This window comes from Dryobates pubescens, chromosome 4 (assembly GCF_014839835.1).
Source record: "Dryobates pubescens isolate bDryPub1 chromosome 4, bDryPub1.pri, whole genome shotgun sequence".
Classification (NCBI taxonomy): Eukaryota; Metazoa; Chordata; class Aves; order Piciformes; family Picidae; genus Dryobates; species Dryobates pubescens.
The window spans coordinates 767,172-781,141 of record NC_071615.1 but is presented as its reverse complement, the minus strand read 5'-3'; the positions used below and the strand labels follow the sequence as shown (position 1 = coordinate 781,141).

At 57.2% G+C, this 13,970-nt stretch overlaps 1 protein-coding gene across 1 annotated transcript in view; it reads left to right on the top strand.

The window, feature by feature from the left end:
• The window catches only part of LOC104297406 (lipase maturation factor 1), an 81,397-nt gene that overhangs the window by 21,300 nt on the left and 46,127 nt on the right, over positions 1 to 13,970 (top strand). Inside the window, exon 5 of the mRNA XM_054180225.1 lies at positions 3,682 to 3,849. Coding sequence (XP_054036200.1) covers positions 3,682 to 3,849 — 168 coding nt within the window. The remainder of the gene's footprint in view (positions 1 to 3,681; positions 3,850 to 13,970) is intronic.

Genomic DNA, 13,970 nt, shown 5'->3' with positions numbered 1-13,970 from the left:
TGGGCAGCCTGCTCCAGGCCTCCAGCAGCCTCACACCAAAGAAGTTTCTCCTCCTGCTCAGATGGAACCTCCTGGGTTCCAGTTTGTGCCCCCTGCCCCTTGTGCTGTCCCTGGGCACCACTGAGCAGAGCCTGGCCCCAGCCCCTTGCCCCCCAGCCTTTATCTCTTGCTGAGCATTGCTCAGCTGCCCTCTGGGGCTGCTCTGCTGCAGGCTCTCAGCCCCAGGGCTCTCAGCCTCTGCTCCTCACAGAGCTGCTCCAGGCCCCTCAGCACCTTCCCAGCCTCTGCTGGGCTCTCTCCAGCTGTTCCCTGCCTCTTGACCTGGGGAGCCCAGAGCTGGCCTCAGCACTCCAGCTGTGGCCTCACTGGGGCAGAGTAGAGAGGGAGAACCTCTCTGCACCTGCTGGCCATGCTCTTCTCCATCCACCCCAGGACACCTTTGCCTTCTTGGCCAGGAGGGCACCTTGCTGGCTCCTGGGGAACTTGCTGTGCCCCAGCACCCCCAGCTCCCTCTCCCCAGAGCTGCTTCCCAGCAGGGCTCCCTCCCCTGTCCTGCTGCCAGAGGTTGTTCCTCCCCAGCTGCTGGACCCTGCACTCGCCCTGCTTGGACTTCATGAGGTTCCTCTCCTGAGGGGGGGCCTAATTAAGTGCTAATTAGGCTTTGGTAGGATGTGATTGCAGCAGGAGGACGCTGGGCCTGCCTGTGCTGGGCGAGTTTCCTCTCCCACCCCTGCAGCCTGTCCCAGCTGCTCTCCCCCAGCCCCAGCTGCTCAGCGGCACCCACGGGACAGGGCTTTGGGTGCTCCAGGCAGCCCTGGGCAGCAAAGTGAGGCACAGGAAGGAGGCAGGAAGCTCTGCAGCGTCACAGGTGCCTGTGCTCGGTGCCTGTGCTCAGTGATTCACATGCTGCTCTGGGGCTTTGCTCCTGCCTCACCACCCCTGCCCGAGCAAACGCGGCGCTCTCCCCGGGAAACCCTCCCACAGCATCTGGAAGGCATTGGGAGGAACACACACACAGAGCTCTCCTCCCCCAGCAGCCTCCTGAGGAGCTTCTGATAGATGTGAGTCACTTCTGCAGCACTCTGGCATGTTTGATGTGCTCATGGTTTACACCCTGGAGAAGCCACCGCAGCGGTGGGGAGGAAAGGTCCCTTGCCGAGTGTGTCCCCAGGAGCTTTGTCACCAGCACAGCTCTTATCAGAGGCATTTCTCTCCCCCTGTCAAAAGAAACACTGAGGAACTCTGTGGTGTTTGTGGTGTGGCCACTGCTGGGTTAGGCTCCCAGTCCTGCTTGTCACTTGAGTTATCTTCCCTGGCAGACAGCACTGCCCCCAGTGACACCCTGATAGCCTCAGCGCTGATAAGGTGAGGGATGGTGAAGCTATAGCTCCTGGGGGTCACTTATTAACCCAGGGCAGATTTCTGTGCTTGGCTTCTCCTTGTGCCACATTTCTGCCTCAGGATAAGATTTAGGCTGCTGCTGAAGGCCATGAACCCACAGCAGGGCTGGCTGCCCCCACGTGAGCCTGGACGTGGCTGCTGCAGCAGCATGAGCCCAGAAGCTCTCCTGCCTCTTGTCCCACTGCAGTGCAGCCAGAGACAAGGCTCTTCTCCTTCTGCCCTGAAGCACAGCAGCCTCAGGGGATGATGCTGAGCCCCAGCCCACAGCAGCCAGCAGGATTGTGGTTGGCATTGATCAATGAGGGCATCAGTGTGAGCCTGTGATGGAGGGGAAGGGGACAGGGGCAAGAGCTAAAGCTGGTTCCCAGCAGGGAGACAGGGACCTGTTGGAGCAGGGACAGAAGAGGCCACAACAGTGAGGGGAGAAGATGGAAGCCCTCTGAGGCCAGGCTGAGAGTTGAGGTGGTTCAGCCTGGAGAAGAGAAGGCTCCAGGGAGACCTTCTGGTGGCCTTGCAGTGCTTCAAGGGGCTGAGCAGAAAGCTGGGGACAGACTTTTGAGCAGGGCCTGTGGTGACAGGAGCAGGGGGGATGGCTTGAACTGAAAGATTTAGAGTGGAGAGAGCCCTCATCTGGGTTGGTTTGAAAAGTGAGCTCACAGAAGCAGCCCAGAGAGCAACCTGCCCTGTGGGGAGGATCCTCAGCAATCTGGGGTCAAGGTCAAAAATGAAGGGGAAAAAAGGAAGTCTCCTTCTGAGCCTCCCTGGCAGTCTGGGAATGCTCAGGAGCAGCCCAGCAAACAGATTAACTCAAAACAGGTCCCACGTGGAGGGGAAGGCTCCTTGGTGGCACCTGGGGCTGCTGCCCCGGGAGGGGGAAGCCCTGACCCCCCCCAGCCCTCCCTGCAGCGGCCTTGGCAGAGCTGCTTGACCCCGGCAGGGCTCCATCCGGCGCCGGTGTCCGAGGGAGGAAGGATGCGGTCTCCTGTCCTGAGGGGGCTACAGCAGCCTCAAACCCATCCCAGGCAAGAGCTTTATTAATCCCAGCTTTGCTAATAAGGGCTTACAATGGCTGTGGGGTTTGGCAGGGGGAGCATGCTCGGCTGCCACGCTCGGCGCAGCCCCTGCCCTGCTTTGTTTGTATTTGTGATTTAACTGCAAATAATTTAAAGATGTCTGCTGTCTCCTTCAATTACAATTTGCATCTTCAGCCTCCCTTCTCCCTCCCTCCCTCTCTTTTAGCTTGTTTATTTTCCTTTGCATGGCAGCTCTCAGGGCTGATGAGTTGGAGCTTGTCAGCTAGGCTGGGCTCGGCCGCTCGCTTGCCTGCGGGGTCGCTCTGAGGGTGGTGGTTCCTCACCTCCCAGGCTTTGGGTTGGTTTCCTTTGTACAATTTGCAGAGTTATTGTAGTGGGTGGAAGAGCTCCCAGTGTCAAAAAGTTTCAGGCCAGTGGAAGAATAATATTGTCACAAGGCCAGTATGTAAATACCTTAAACCCATCCAGCGTGCTTAGCGGGATTACACTTTCCTCTCCCCAATTACCCTCCTGGAAAGCAGCTCTCCCACCACACTCACTTCAGGCTTCAGCACTTGGGAAAGAGGATCTCCCAGCCTTTGGAAATCTGGTTTCCATTCCTGGTGCTGCTTGACCTGCAGCCTGACCCCCAGGGAGATGTTTTCCTCGGTTTCTCTGTCTGCTTGGGTTGCTCTGAGCCCTGCAGTGGTAGGATGAGAGGAAATGGTTTGAAACGAGAGCTGAGCAGATTGAGACTGGATGTGAGGAACAAGTTCTGCCCCAGGAGGCTGCTGGAACACTGCAGCAGGTTGCCCAGGGAGGGAGCTGAGGCTGCATCCCTGGAGCTGTTCGAGGTGAGGCTGGAGAGGGCCCTGAGCAACCTGCCCCAGGGGAGGCTGTCCCTGCTGTCCCTGCTGCCTGCAGGGGCTGGACTGGGTGAGCTCTGGAGCTCCCTTCCAGCTCTCCTCCACGCAGCAGTGGCTCAAGCTGTGTGTGCCATTTCTCTGGGAAATAATTGGGATTTGGTTAGGATGAGAAATGAGAAACCAAAACCTTTTGGGGTTGCTTTAAAAATTCCTTGGGTTTTACACCAGAAACAGAAGATGGAATGAAGTCATTTTCCCGATGCAGGAGCGAGTGCCCTGAGGCAAAGGATGGCTCTGCTGTCAGCCAGCCTGGGGAGAGCAGTGAGGAGAAAGGCCAAGAGGTCTGTGGCAGGGAGGAGCCTTGGAGGGAGACTGAGTCTTTTTTTCCTTCCACCCTGCAGACACAGCCAGTGCCCAACCCCATTGCCTACTTCCTGCACCGCTCCCCGTGGTGGTTCCACCGCTTGGAGGCCCTGGTCAATCACTTCATCGAGCTGGTGGTGCCCTTCTTCATCTTCCTGGGGCGCAGGATGTGCCTCCTGCACGGCCTGCTGCAGATCCTCTTCCAGGTGAGATCAGCCAGCACGCAATCCCAGCCTGCTCTGGGACCCTCAGAGCCCCTGCAGCCAGCAGGCACAGCTGCAGCTGGGGCAGGTTGCCCACAGCCCCTGACAGCCTGCCCCTGTCCCGGGGATGGGGCTTCTCGCACCTCTCTGGGCGAGCTGGGCCAGGGTCTCACCAGCCCAAGGGTGAAACATGGCTCCCTTCTCTCTGCTCTGATTCTCCCTCTTGTCCTTGAAAATGGTACTGCTGGGTTTGCTGCCTCAGGGCCCTGTCTTCATCCAAGGGCTGTTGGGAGGCTGTCAGAGCGCTGCTGCTGCCTGTGTGGGGGCTGCAGGGTGGGCTGGAGCCTGGGTGGCCACGCTGCAGACCCTGACTCCTCACACAGGCTCCATAGCCTGCAGCAAGGAGGTGGCACATGTGCCAGGAGTGGGCACAGCAGTGTGTGGTGTGCTGGAGCACAGCTTCTCAGAGCAGGGGCAGGGTGCAGGGGAACTGACTCAGCCAGCAGGTCAGGAGTGAATCAAGATGATTCACAGCCTCTCACTGCTGGCTCTGGGGTGCTCTGCACTGGTGTGGCTGCTCCCTGTGTGTTGCTGGTTCCTTTCCCTTGCCACTGCCATCATAAGGCTAGCAGAGAGGCACCAGCCCAGGGCTGGTGCAGAGAGGCTGATCCTGCAGCTGGGGAAGGCTTGGGGTGAATGCTTCCATCTTCTGCAGAAGTTCCTTTGTGGAGACCTCTTTCACCCTTGGAAGGGATTTCTGGTTATTATTTAAATGTATAGTTTTAACATTCAAGGACTGCTCTGCATGGCCCCAGGTGATGCACCCTGAGCCCTCCAGCACCTTCATGGCTCCTCTAGGGGCCCTTCAGGGAGGCTTTTGCACTTGCAATTGTTTGTGGCAAGAAACATATTGGAGGTTGGACTTGATGATCTCCAGAGGTCCTTTCTAATCCCTACTATGCTATGATTCCATGGTTCCATGGTTCTATGATTCCATGGTTCCATGATTCCATGATTCCATAGTTCCATGGTTCCATAGTTCCATGGTTCCATAGTTCCATGGTTCCATAGTTCCATGATTCCATGGTTCCATAGTTCCATGGTTCCATAGCTCCATGGTTCCATAGTTCCATGACTCCATGGTTCCATGGTTCCATAGTTCCATGGTTCCATGGTTCCATAGTTCCATGGTTCCATGGTTCCATGATTCCATGGTTCCATAGTTCCATGGTTCCATAGCTCCATGGTTCCATAGTTCCATGACTCCATGGTTCCATGATTCCATGGTTCCATGGTTCCATAGTTCCATGGTTCCATAGTTCCATGATTCCATGGTTCCATAGTTCCATGGTTCCATGGTTCCATGATTCCATGGTTCCATAGTTCCATGGTTCCATAGCTCCATGGTTCCATAGTTCCATGACTCCATGGTTCCATGGTTCCATAGTTCCATGGTTCCATGGTTCCATAGTTCCATAGTTCCATGGTTCCATAGTTCCATGGTTCCATGACTCCATGGTTCCATGGTTCCATAATTCTGTGATATGATTCCATGATTCTATGATCTTTGGGATTCCCATGGTTCCATGACTCTATGGTTCCATGACTCCATGATTCCATGATCCCCTGACTCCCTGATTCCCTGGTCCCATGACTGTGAGAGCAGCAGAGCTGTGTGTGCTGGGGGCCTTTGGCTGGAGCCCGTGGGGCCAGGCACAGCCAGGGATGGAGGCTGCTAAGGACCTACTGGAAATGTATCCCTCCCAGCAGCCTCTAATTGGCTCTTTATTGACAGCTTGCAATTAGAGACTTGTTTCCATCAGGAGGGGAGGAGGCAGAGAGGGGAGGCCAGCAGAAGGCTGCCAGTGTGAGGGGCAGCCCTGGTGCCTGTGCAGCACTCCAAGAGGAATCCTGTTTATTTAATCTTTACTGCCCTCTGCTTCACTCAGGAGGACTTTTATTGACACTGCTCCTGCTCTGCAGAGGAAGCCATAAAGCTCCCTGTTGATACACCACTTAGCTCTGCCTTTCAAGATTGGCACTGACATTGCACACAACTTTTATTGGACATTTTATAATTGTTATTGGAGTCATGGTGGCTGGGCTGAGGCAGGGGAGCTTTCCAGAGCCCCACTGGCCTGCAGCATATTGCTTTGTCAGGAGCCCAGGCTGTGCTGGGCAGGGAGTGAAACTCTTTTTTCAGCTGTGTTGGGGTTTTTTTCCTGAAGTGTGAATTTAATCCTCCTTGTCTGCTCCATGCTTGCAGGGAAAAGAGGCTCAGGGGCTTTGGGGATGGCAGGGAGGAGGAGGGGCTGGGCAGAGCGGGGAGCACTGCAGGAGGAGGGCTGGCTGTGCCCCGTGGTGCTCCCCTGGGGCTGTGCTGCTTGTGCCAGCTCCCCGTGGCCACCTGCCAGGCAGGGCCCTAGGGGATGGCAGCAAACTGTGGAGGGAAGCAGCTCCACAGGGAAGGAGCTGGGAGTGCTGGGGGCAAGTTGCCAGCGGTGTGCCCTGGTGGCCAAGGAGGCCAAGGGTCTCCTGGGGTGCATGAAGAAGAGTGTGGTCGAGGATGCTTCTCCACCCCTTCTGCTCTGCCCTGGTGAGCTCACATCTGGAGCACTGGGTCCAGCTCTGGGCTCCCCAGGTAAGTACAGACAGGGAACTGCTGGAGAGAGGCCAGCAGAGGCTGGGAAGGTGCTGAGGGGCCTGGGGCAGCTCTGGGAGGAGCAGAGGCTGAGAGCCCTGGGGCTGAGAGCCTGCAGCAGAGCAGCCCCAGAGGGCAGCTGAGCAATGCTCAGCAAGAGCTAAAGGCTGGGGGACAAGAGGCTGGGGCCAGACTCTGCTCAGTGGTGCCCAGGGACAGCACAAGGGGCAGGGGGCACAAACTGGAACCCAGGAGGTTCCATCTGAGCAGGAGGAGAAACTTCTTTGGTGTGAGGCTGCTGGAGGCCTGGAGCAGGCTGCCCAGAGAGGTTGTGGAGTCTCCTGGTCTGGAGAGCTTCCAACCCCCCCTGGGCACTGTGCCCCTGGGCATTGTGCTGTGGGTGCCCTGCTTTGCCAGGGCTTGGGCTGGGTGATCTCCAAGGTCCCTTCCAACCCCCTCCACGTGGGGATTCTGTGAAGCATAGCAGTGGGTGGTGGCAAAGCCTCCCCCTTAGACTGTCTGTGCTGAGAGCATCCTTCAGCATTGAGGAGGAAGTCTCAGCTGAAGGGCAGGCAGTTAGAAAGGATCTCCAAGGTAAATGTGCAGCTTTGTTTCAGCCCCTGCTCCTTACAGCATTTATGGTCTGCAGAAATCCAACTCCAACCCAGAAATTAAACCAAATGGACACTGAACTTTTCAACAGATGAATTTATGGTGAGCAGGTGCCAGACTGGATGTGCTGAGCAGCACTGCTGCACAGTGTCCCTGCCAGGAATGGAGCTGGAGGAGAGACTCATAACTCAGCTCCTTCCCCTCTCAGCTCTGAGCTCCAGCCCTGTAAAGAGAGGCTGGTGAGAAATGGCCACTCTGAGCCACAGAAACCCCCCCACAAGCCTGAGGTAGGGTTTGGCTTCTGCTCATACACAGCCAAGGGTCTTTAGAGGTCTTGAGGGTTTGTTAGCACTGGAAGCTTTTCCCTACCCCTTCTTGTCAGCCCTTCTGAGCAGGGCAGGGGCACTTTGTGGCTGCTGTGTGGAGGTAGGACCATGGTCATCAAGATCCTCTTGTCTGGAGCATCCCCTCACGGGCTTTGAACTTCCAGTGATGGGGTTGGGGTTTTGGAACCCTTCTCTGAGCCCAGGGGAGGGTTTGTGTTCAGGGAATGTCTCCTGATGGCTTCTCCTGAGTGTGATGTTCCAGCAGGGGGATGGAAATCCAGCTGCAGGTAGGCACAGTGGCCAAGGGGTTCCACACATCACTTGGATGGATCATTGCTGCTGGGGTCTGAGCCTCAACAGTAAGCACTGAGTCCTGAAGCACCTCAAGTCCAAAATGTAACTGTGAGTGTCCAGAGGGGGAAGATGAGGTCTTGGAGGTTCCTGGGGCCCACAGGTGAGGTCTGGACCATGTTGTTCTGGGGGAGCATCAAGCCAGAGCCTGGAGTGACAGCCTGCCACGAAGGAGCTTGTGGCTTTAAGAGAGGGGGAGGATGAAAGCGCTGTGTGGGGAAGACAAGTTCCCTCCCCGCCTTGCACACCTCTGCCCTTGCATGCCCATGGGTCCCTCCTCGCCCTCAGCCACTGTAAGCACAGAGGCCAAGCCCAGCAGCCGTGGGTGAAACCAGAGAGGGTGCAAGCCCATGGCCTGGCTGCTCCGTGGGGGTCCCACTCTGCTCTGCAGCTGGCTCCTGAAGCCCTGAAGCTGCAGGTTTTTCATGATGTCTAAGGCACCAGCAGTGGTGTTTCTTGGCTCCTCCAGCCCAGGCAGTAAAATGACCTCTCTTGGCAAAGGAGCTGATGAGGGGAAGTGAGAGGAAAGCCAAAAAAGCTGGGAAAAAGCCACCTTGCTCCTACAAACTGGCTGTGGTGATGGCTTAGAGATCAAGGGGGCTGCAGAGGAGGGGGCTGAGGCTCCTGACAGCCAGGGGCTGCTTCTGGCTGTGCCAGATGGGAAGCAGCTTTGGGGTCACAAAGACAAAATCCACAAACAAATAGGTACTTACTAAATGGAAGGGAGCTGGCAGGGTGGGAAAGGCAGGATCAGTCCTTGGCTTCCATGGTGCTGCTCTGGCTCATCATAGGCACACAGGCACAGTCTGGGGGCTTTAGGGTGCAGGGGGAGGTTTAGACCTTCAGATCTCTTTGGATTTGTATGAATGTGGGGAGCCTGACTCCCTCCCACAGCCCTGAGACCTCCTTTGGATCTTAGGAGTTTGGGAGCCTGACTCTTCTCCATGTTCCCCTAAAATCTCCTTTGGGTTGGCATGGATTTGGGAAACTTCCCTCCTTTAGTGAGCCCCTAAGAGCTTGCAGCACATCCTCCTGCAGGGAGCATCCTCTGTGCAGGAGCTCCTGGAGCTCAGCAGGACAGAAGTTCCCCAAGGGAGCCTGGGGGTTGCCAGTCCTTCACTGCCACCACTCCTCCTCCCGCAGAGGTTTGGCAGTGGGATGAAACTTGGGCTGTCCCAGGGTGGTTTTCAGCCTGATCTGGAGCAGAGGGATGACAATGCCAAGAGTGCAGCTGAAATCCAGCCTTGCAGAAGGCAAAGACAAAACCACCGCAGCCAAAACCCTCTCAGGCTCAGAGCACTGACAAAGAAAAGTCCTGAGGCAGCTCTCGGGGGCTGGCCAAGGGAGCAGCTCGAGGGGCTGGCCAGGGGGGAGGACTCGAGGTGGGGAGCCTGCAGCAGGATTTGCTTGTGGCAGAAACCTTCCTGCAGCAGCAACCTTCCTGCAGCAGCAGAGGATTCCTGCAGCAGCAGAGGATTCCTGCAGCAGAAACCTTCCTGCAGCAGCAGAGGATTCCTGCAGCTCTTTGCCCCTGACAAACAGTCCCTGGGCACTACCCACTGCCCAGCTGGGCACCACCCCAGAGACATGCAGGCCCTGGGAGCTGGGAACAGGCAGGAGCTGGGGCAGCGGAGTGCCTTTCCTCCCCCCCCCCCCCAATGCCTTTGTATTGATTGAAGCAGACAGCAGTTGAACAAATAAATCTCTTCTGCCCCTTTTCTGCGCTCCCCGAGCTCCTGCATAACGGTGATGGAGATGGGCATTTGCCTCTGGCTGAGCCTTTTCCCATCTCTCCAAGGCTGTGCAGGGGAGGCAAAGTGGGGGTTTCCCCCCCCCCTGCCTTTTGGGACCGAGCCCCCCGGTTCCAGCCCTGCTGCCAGCCCCCGGCGGGAGGAGCTGCCCTGCCAGCCACACGCAAGCAAAACAAACCCTGCTGCTGCTGTGCCACAGCTGCAACCTATTGTCTTGATGACTTAGAGGTCACCACAGCACCCAGAGAGGGGGAGCAAAATTAAACAGCCCCTCCTTGTCCCCCCTTTCTCTCCCCAGCCCTGCAGAAAGTGTCTGAGCTCAGTGTTTGTTTTCACTTGTCAGATGTGAGCTTGGGTTTGTGCTGCGTGGTAGCCCTGGGGTAAACCAGATGGGGCTGCAGGAGGAGTCTCAGGGATGCATAAGTCCCAGGTCCCCCATTAATGCTTTGATTAAGTACTTTGAGGGTGCTCTCTACAGCTCCCTGAAAGGAGGCTGGAACCAGGTGGGAGTTGGTCTCTTCTCCCAAGGAGCAAGGGATAGGACAAGAGGAAGCAGCCTCAAGTTGCACCAGGGGAGGTTTAGATTGGCTGTTAAGGAGCAGGTTTGGTACTGTAAGAGTGGTCAGGCAGTGGAAGAGGGAGGTGGTGGAGTCCCCATCCCTGGAGGTGTTCAAGAAACCTGTGGCCATGGCACTTGCTTCCCCAAAAGGGTTGTCAAGGCCTGGACCAGGCTGCCCAGGGCAGTGGCAGAGGATGACCTTTAAGGTCCCTTCCAACTGAAGTCATTCTGTGGTTCTGTCTTCTGGGCAGGCCCTGCTGTCACCTGCAGACCCCAGCCAGATGGGCTGCTCAGGAGCGTGGTGCCCCTTGTTCCATCAGTCCTGGGCTGGGGCAAGCAGGTTGCTGTTAGCTGCTGGGGCTGGGCAGCAGCTCAGCCTCTGCCCTGCAGAAACAAAGAGGGAATTCGGCCCAAATCCTGCTGATTCTGTTGTGGTTTAGTGGAAAAACAGCAAACAGTGAGGATCCCAGGAACATGACCAGCAGAGCTGGAGTCTGGTGCTGGGGGTGGGAATGGTCTGGTGGAAAAGAGTTTAAAAATCTGCTTTGGACTCAGGGCTTTGATGGAGGACTCAGAGTTGTAGATCCAGAGAATGGGTTGGGTTGGAAGGGAGCTCAAAGCTCACCCAGTTCCAACCCCCTGCCATGGGCAGGGACCCCTCCCACCAGCCCAGGCTGCTCAAGGTCCCATCCAGCCTGGCCTGGAACACCTCCGGGGAGAGGACAGCCACAGCCTCCCTGGGCAGCCTGTGCCAGGGCCTCCCCACCCTCAGTGTACAGAATTTCCTTCTGCTGTCCATGGATGGAGGAAACATGTTTTAAATGGTTGGTTGGGAGCCTTGAAGTGCAGAACTGGGAGCCTTGAAGTGCAGAACTGGGACCATAGAGATCAGCCACCAGTGCTGCAGCCTCTGGGCCAGCCCTGTGCATCCATCCTGGCCCCGCTGGCAAGTGTTGGCTGGGGTCCTCCTGCCCCTCACTCCTCCTCCTCCTCCCAGCTCCTCCATCAGCCCTGGCCTGGCTCCAGCTCAGCTTTCCTCGACAAGCAAAACAAGAGAGGAAGAAGAATGTGAGATGAAAGCTGTTGCAGGGTAGATTCGCTGTTACATTTAAGCCACCTTAAATTAAATACCAGGCTGTGGCTTCCCCCCCTCCTTGCAAACAAAAGCTGAAGCTAAGCTAAGCAGGCAGAACCCAACTGGTTTCATCATCCCTCAGCTTGAGCTGACATGCAGCCTGATGGTATCTGTTGGGAGGCAGGGCTGCTGTGCCAGAGGCGAGAGCAGCAGCAGCAGCCCCCCCGGCCCGCCCGGCACTCCGCTCCCGCAGCGGGGTCTGGTGTTCGTTAAGCTGCGAGCTAAGTCTTCGCATTCTGCAGTAGTCAGAGCGACTCAGGAGCACTTACTGGGAGCCATAGGAGTGCATTTAATTAGCTTCTGGTTCGGGGGGGGCTGGGGGAGGATTTTTTTTGTTTATTTATTTTTTTTCCTTAGATTTTTCTCTTTTCTTTTTTTTGGGGGGGTGTTGTTGTTTCTTTCTCCTTCCCCCCCTCCCTCTCCCCCCCTCTTTTCTCCCCTCCTTCGGTCATTAACTGAAGTGTCACCCCTAGCCAGCGCTGTAAACTCGGCGGTGCTTGTGGCTGCCCCAAGCCCTCTGGGCGTCGTTCAGGTTGTGCTAAGCGGCTCCTGGAGCGGTCCCTGGTTTCTCTCCAAACAAACCCCCGGCCCGGCCCTGACAAGCTCTAATGAAAAACAAATTGTTATATTACTTAGAAAAATAATTTGAAGGAAGTCTGAATTAGTTGTAAAGGTGGAAAAGGTTCAGCTACTTGAAAAATAGAGAATGGGGAAGGTATTTACTTTAACCATTAAGCCAAGCAGCCTTGAAAGCGCTGCCTTGTTTGTGGGGGCCGGTGCCTAACGAGGGGCATGAATCACGCTGCTAATCAGCATGGGAACGTGATTAATTGGCGAGGGGACCCTCGGCGGCTGCGGCCGAGCCCCAGAGCCGGGCTGCTCGGCCATCAGTCATCCCCCTGGCACGGGAGGGATCCCACAGCCTTGGGTCTTGCTGGGGCTTTTTGTTTTCAGATGGAAACTCAGCTGCGGTTCCCTGGGCTGCTGTCAGCTCCGATTCTGGCTGCCTCCGATTCGCCTCCCGCCGCGCAGCGGGCCGGGCTCCCGGCGTGTCCCGGAGGCATCCCGAGCTGGCCCGGGCCGGGGTGTCCGTCGTCTCCCCTTCGCCACTGATGGTGCTTCGCGGTTGTTCAACCCCAGAGGGGGGGTTCCAGGCCCAGCTATGGGATCAGGCTTGCCCGGGGCGCTGCCGTGGCTGTGGGGCGCAGCAGGAAGCGCTGGATTCCCTTTCGCTGCCGACGGAGGCTCTCGGCTCGGGGGCCAGGAGGAGCTGGAGGGAGTGTGGCCGGCCGAGAGCGCTGCTGCGTTGCAGGCTTTTGCTCCCAGGGCGGGAGGGTAAGGTGGCAGGGAGGGCAGAGGACGTGTGGCTGTGCCAGGGGGGTCGGTGCCGGCCGCGTCTCAGCTCCCCGGCGGACGGTGCCACGGTGCCGCCGGTGGCATCTCGGTGCCACGGGAACCACCCTGGCCGTGCCAGGAGGGCCCAGGCACGGTGTAGGCTCCGGTGGCCCCATGCCCTTGGGCATTTGCTAAGCACTGACACTCCAAGGGCACAACTCGGATGCCCAGGTCGGGAGAGCTGCTCAAGTGCCACGGCCGTGGAGCCAGGCCGGGCTGCCCCTGGCAGCTCTGCTCTGCCTCCCAGGGTACTCTGAGCTCTCCTTTCCTGGGCTGCTCTGTGCAGGCTTTGCAGCACTCTCCTCTCCACACTGCATGAACACCTTCCAGGGCTGTATTAAATGACATGGCTGACATCCACCACATGTGGTCCTTCCCTTGCCAAGGGAAGAGGTTGTGGAGCTCTTAGGCCTCTAAAGCTCTGGGGCAGGGTTGGGTTGGAATTTATTTGTACTTTTTTCCCTCCTCCTGTTTTAATTTTGCATTTCATTTTCAAGCTTTCCCTGGGATCCAGCAGCTTTGTGTCTGCACTCCTGGAGCAGGGCTTCCAGGTGCTTGGGCTGGAGGGATGAAAAATCAGCTCTGATGATGTTGTCAGTGAAAGGAGATGAGTTGGCCAGGCTGCAGGAGCTTCAGAACATCTGCACCCTCCAGATGGGATTCACTCAGTGCTGTGCTGCAGCATTTGGGTCCAAAGAAGGCTGGGGGATAAAGTGTGTGCTGCACATGGGAGTGCTTGGATGTGTAAGGCACCGTGGCCAGAGCCAGACCAGGGATCTTACTGAAGGCACTGACAGGATCTTGAGCATGCTACACAGGAGGGACCTGGACTTGATGGAGTGGGTTCAGAGGAGGGCCACCAAGAGGTTGGAGCAGCTCTGCCGCAAGGCCAGGCTGAGGGAGCTGGGGCTGTGCAGCCTGCAGGAGAGAAGGCTCCAGGCAGACCTCACAGCAGCCTGCCAGGACCTGAAGGGCTGCAGGAAGGCTGCAGAGGGACTGTTCCCAAAGGGCTGCAGGGACAGGAGCAGAGGCAATGGTTTGGAATGAGAGCAGAGCAGATTGAGATTGGATGTGAGGAACAAGTTCTGCCCCAGGAGGCTGCTGGAACACTGCAGCAGGTTGCCCAGGGAGGTGGCTGAGGCTCCATGCCTGGAGCTGTTCAAGGTGAGGCTGGAGAGGGCTCTGAGCAACCTGCTCCAGGGGAGGATGTCCCTGCTGCCTGCAGGGGACTACTGAAGCTAACCAAAGCCACTGTGGTCCATTCACATTGCTTGGGCAGGTCAGATCACCCAGGGCAGGGCACACAGCAACACATCCAGATGGTTGTTGAAAGTCTCCAGAGGAGACTCCACAG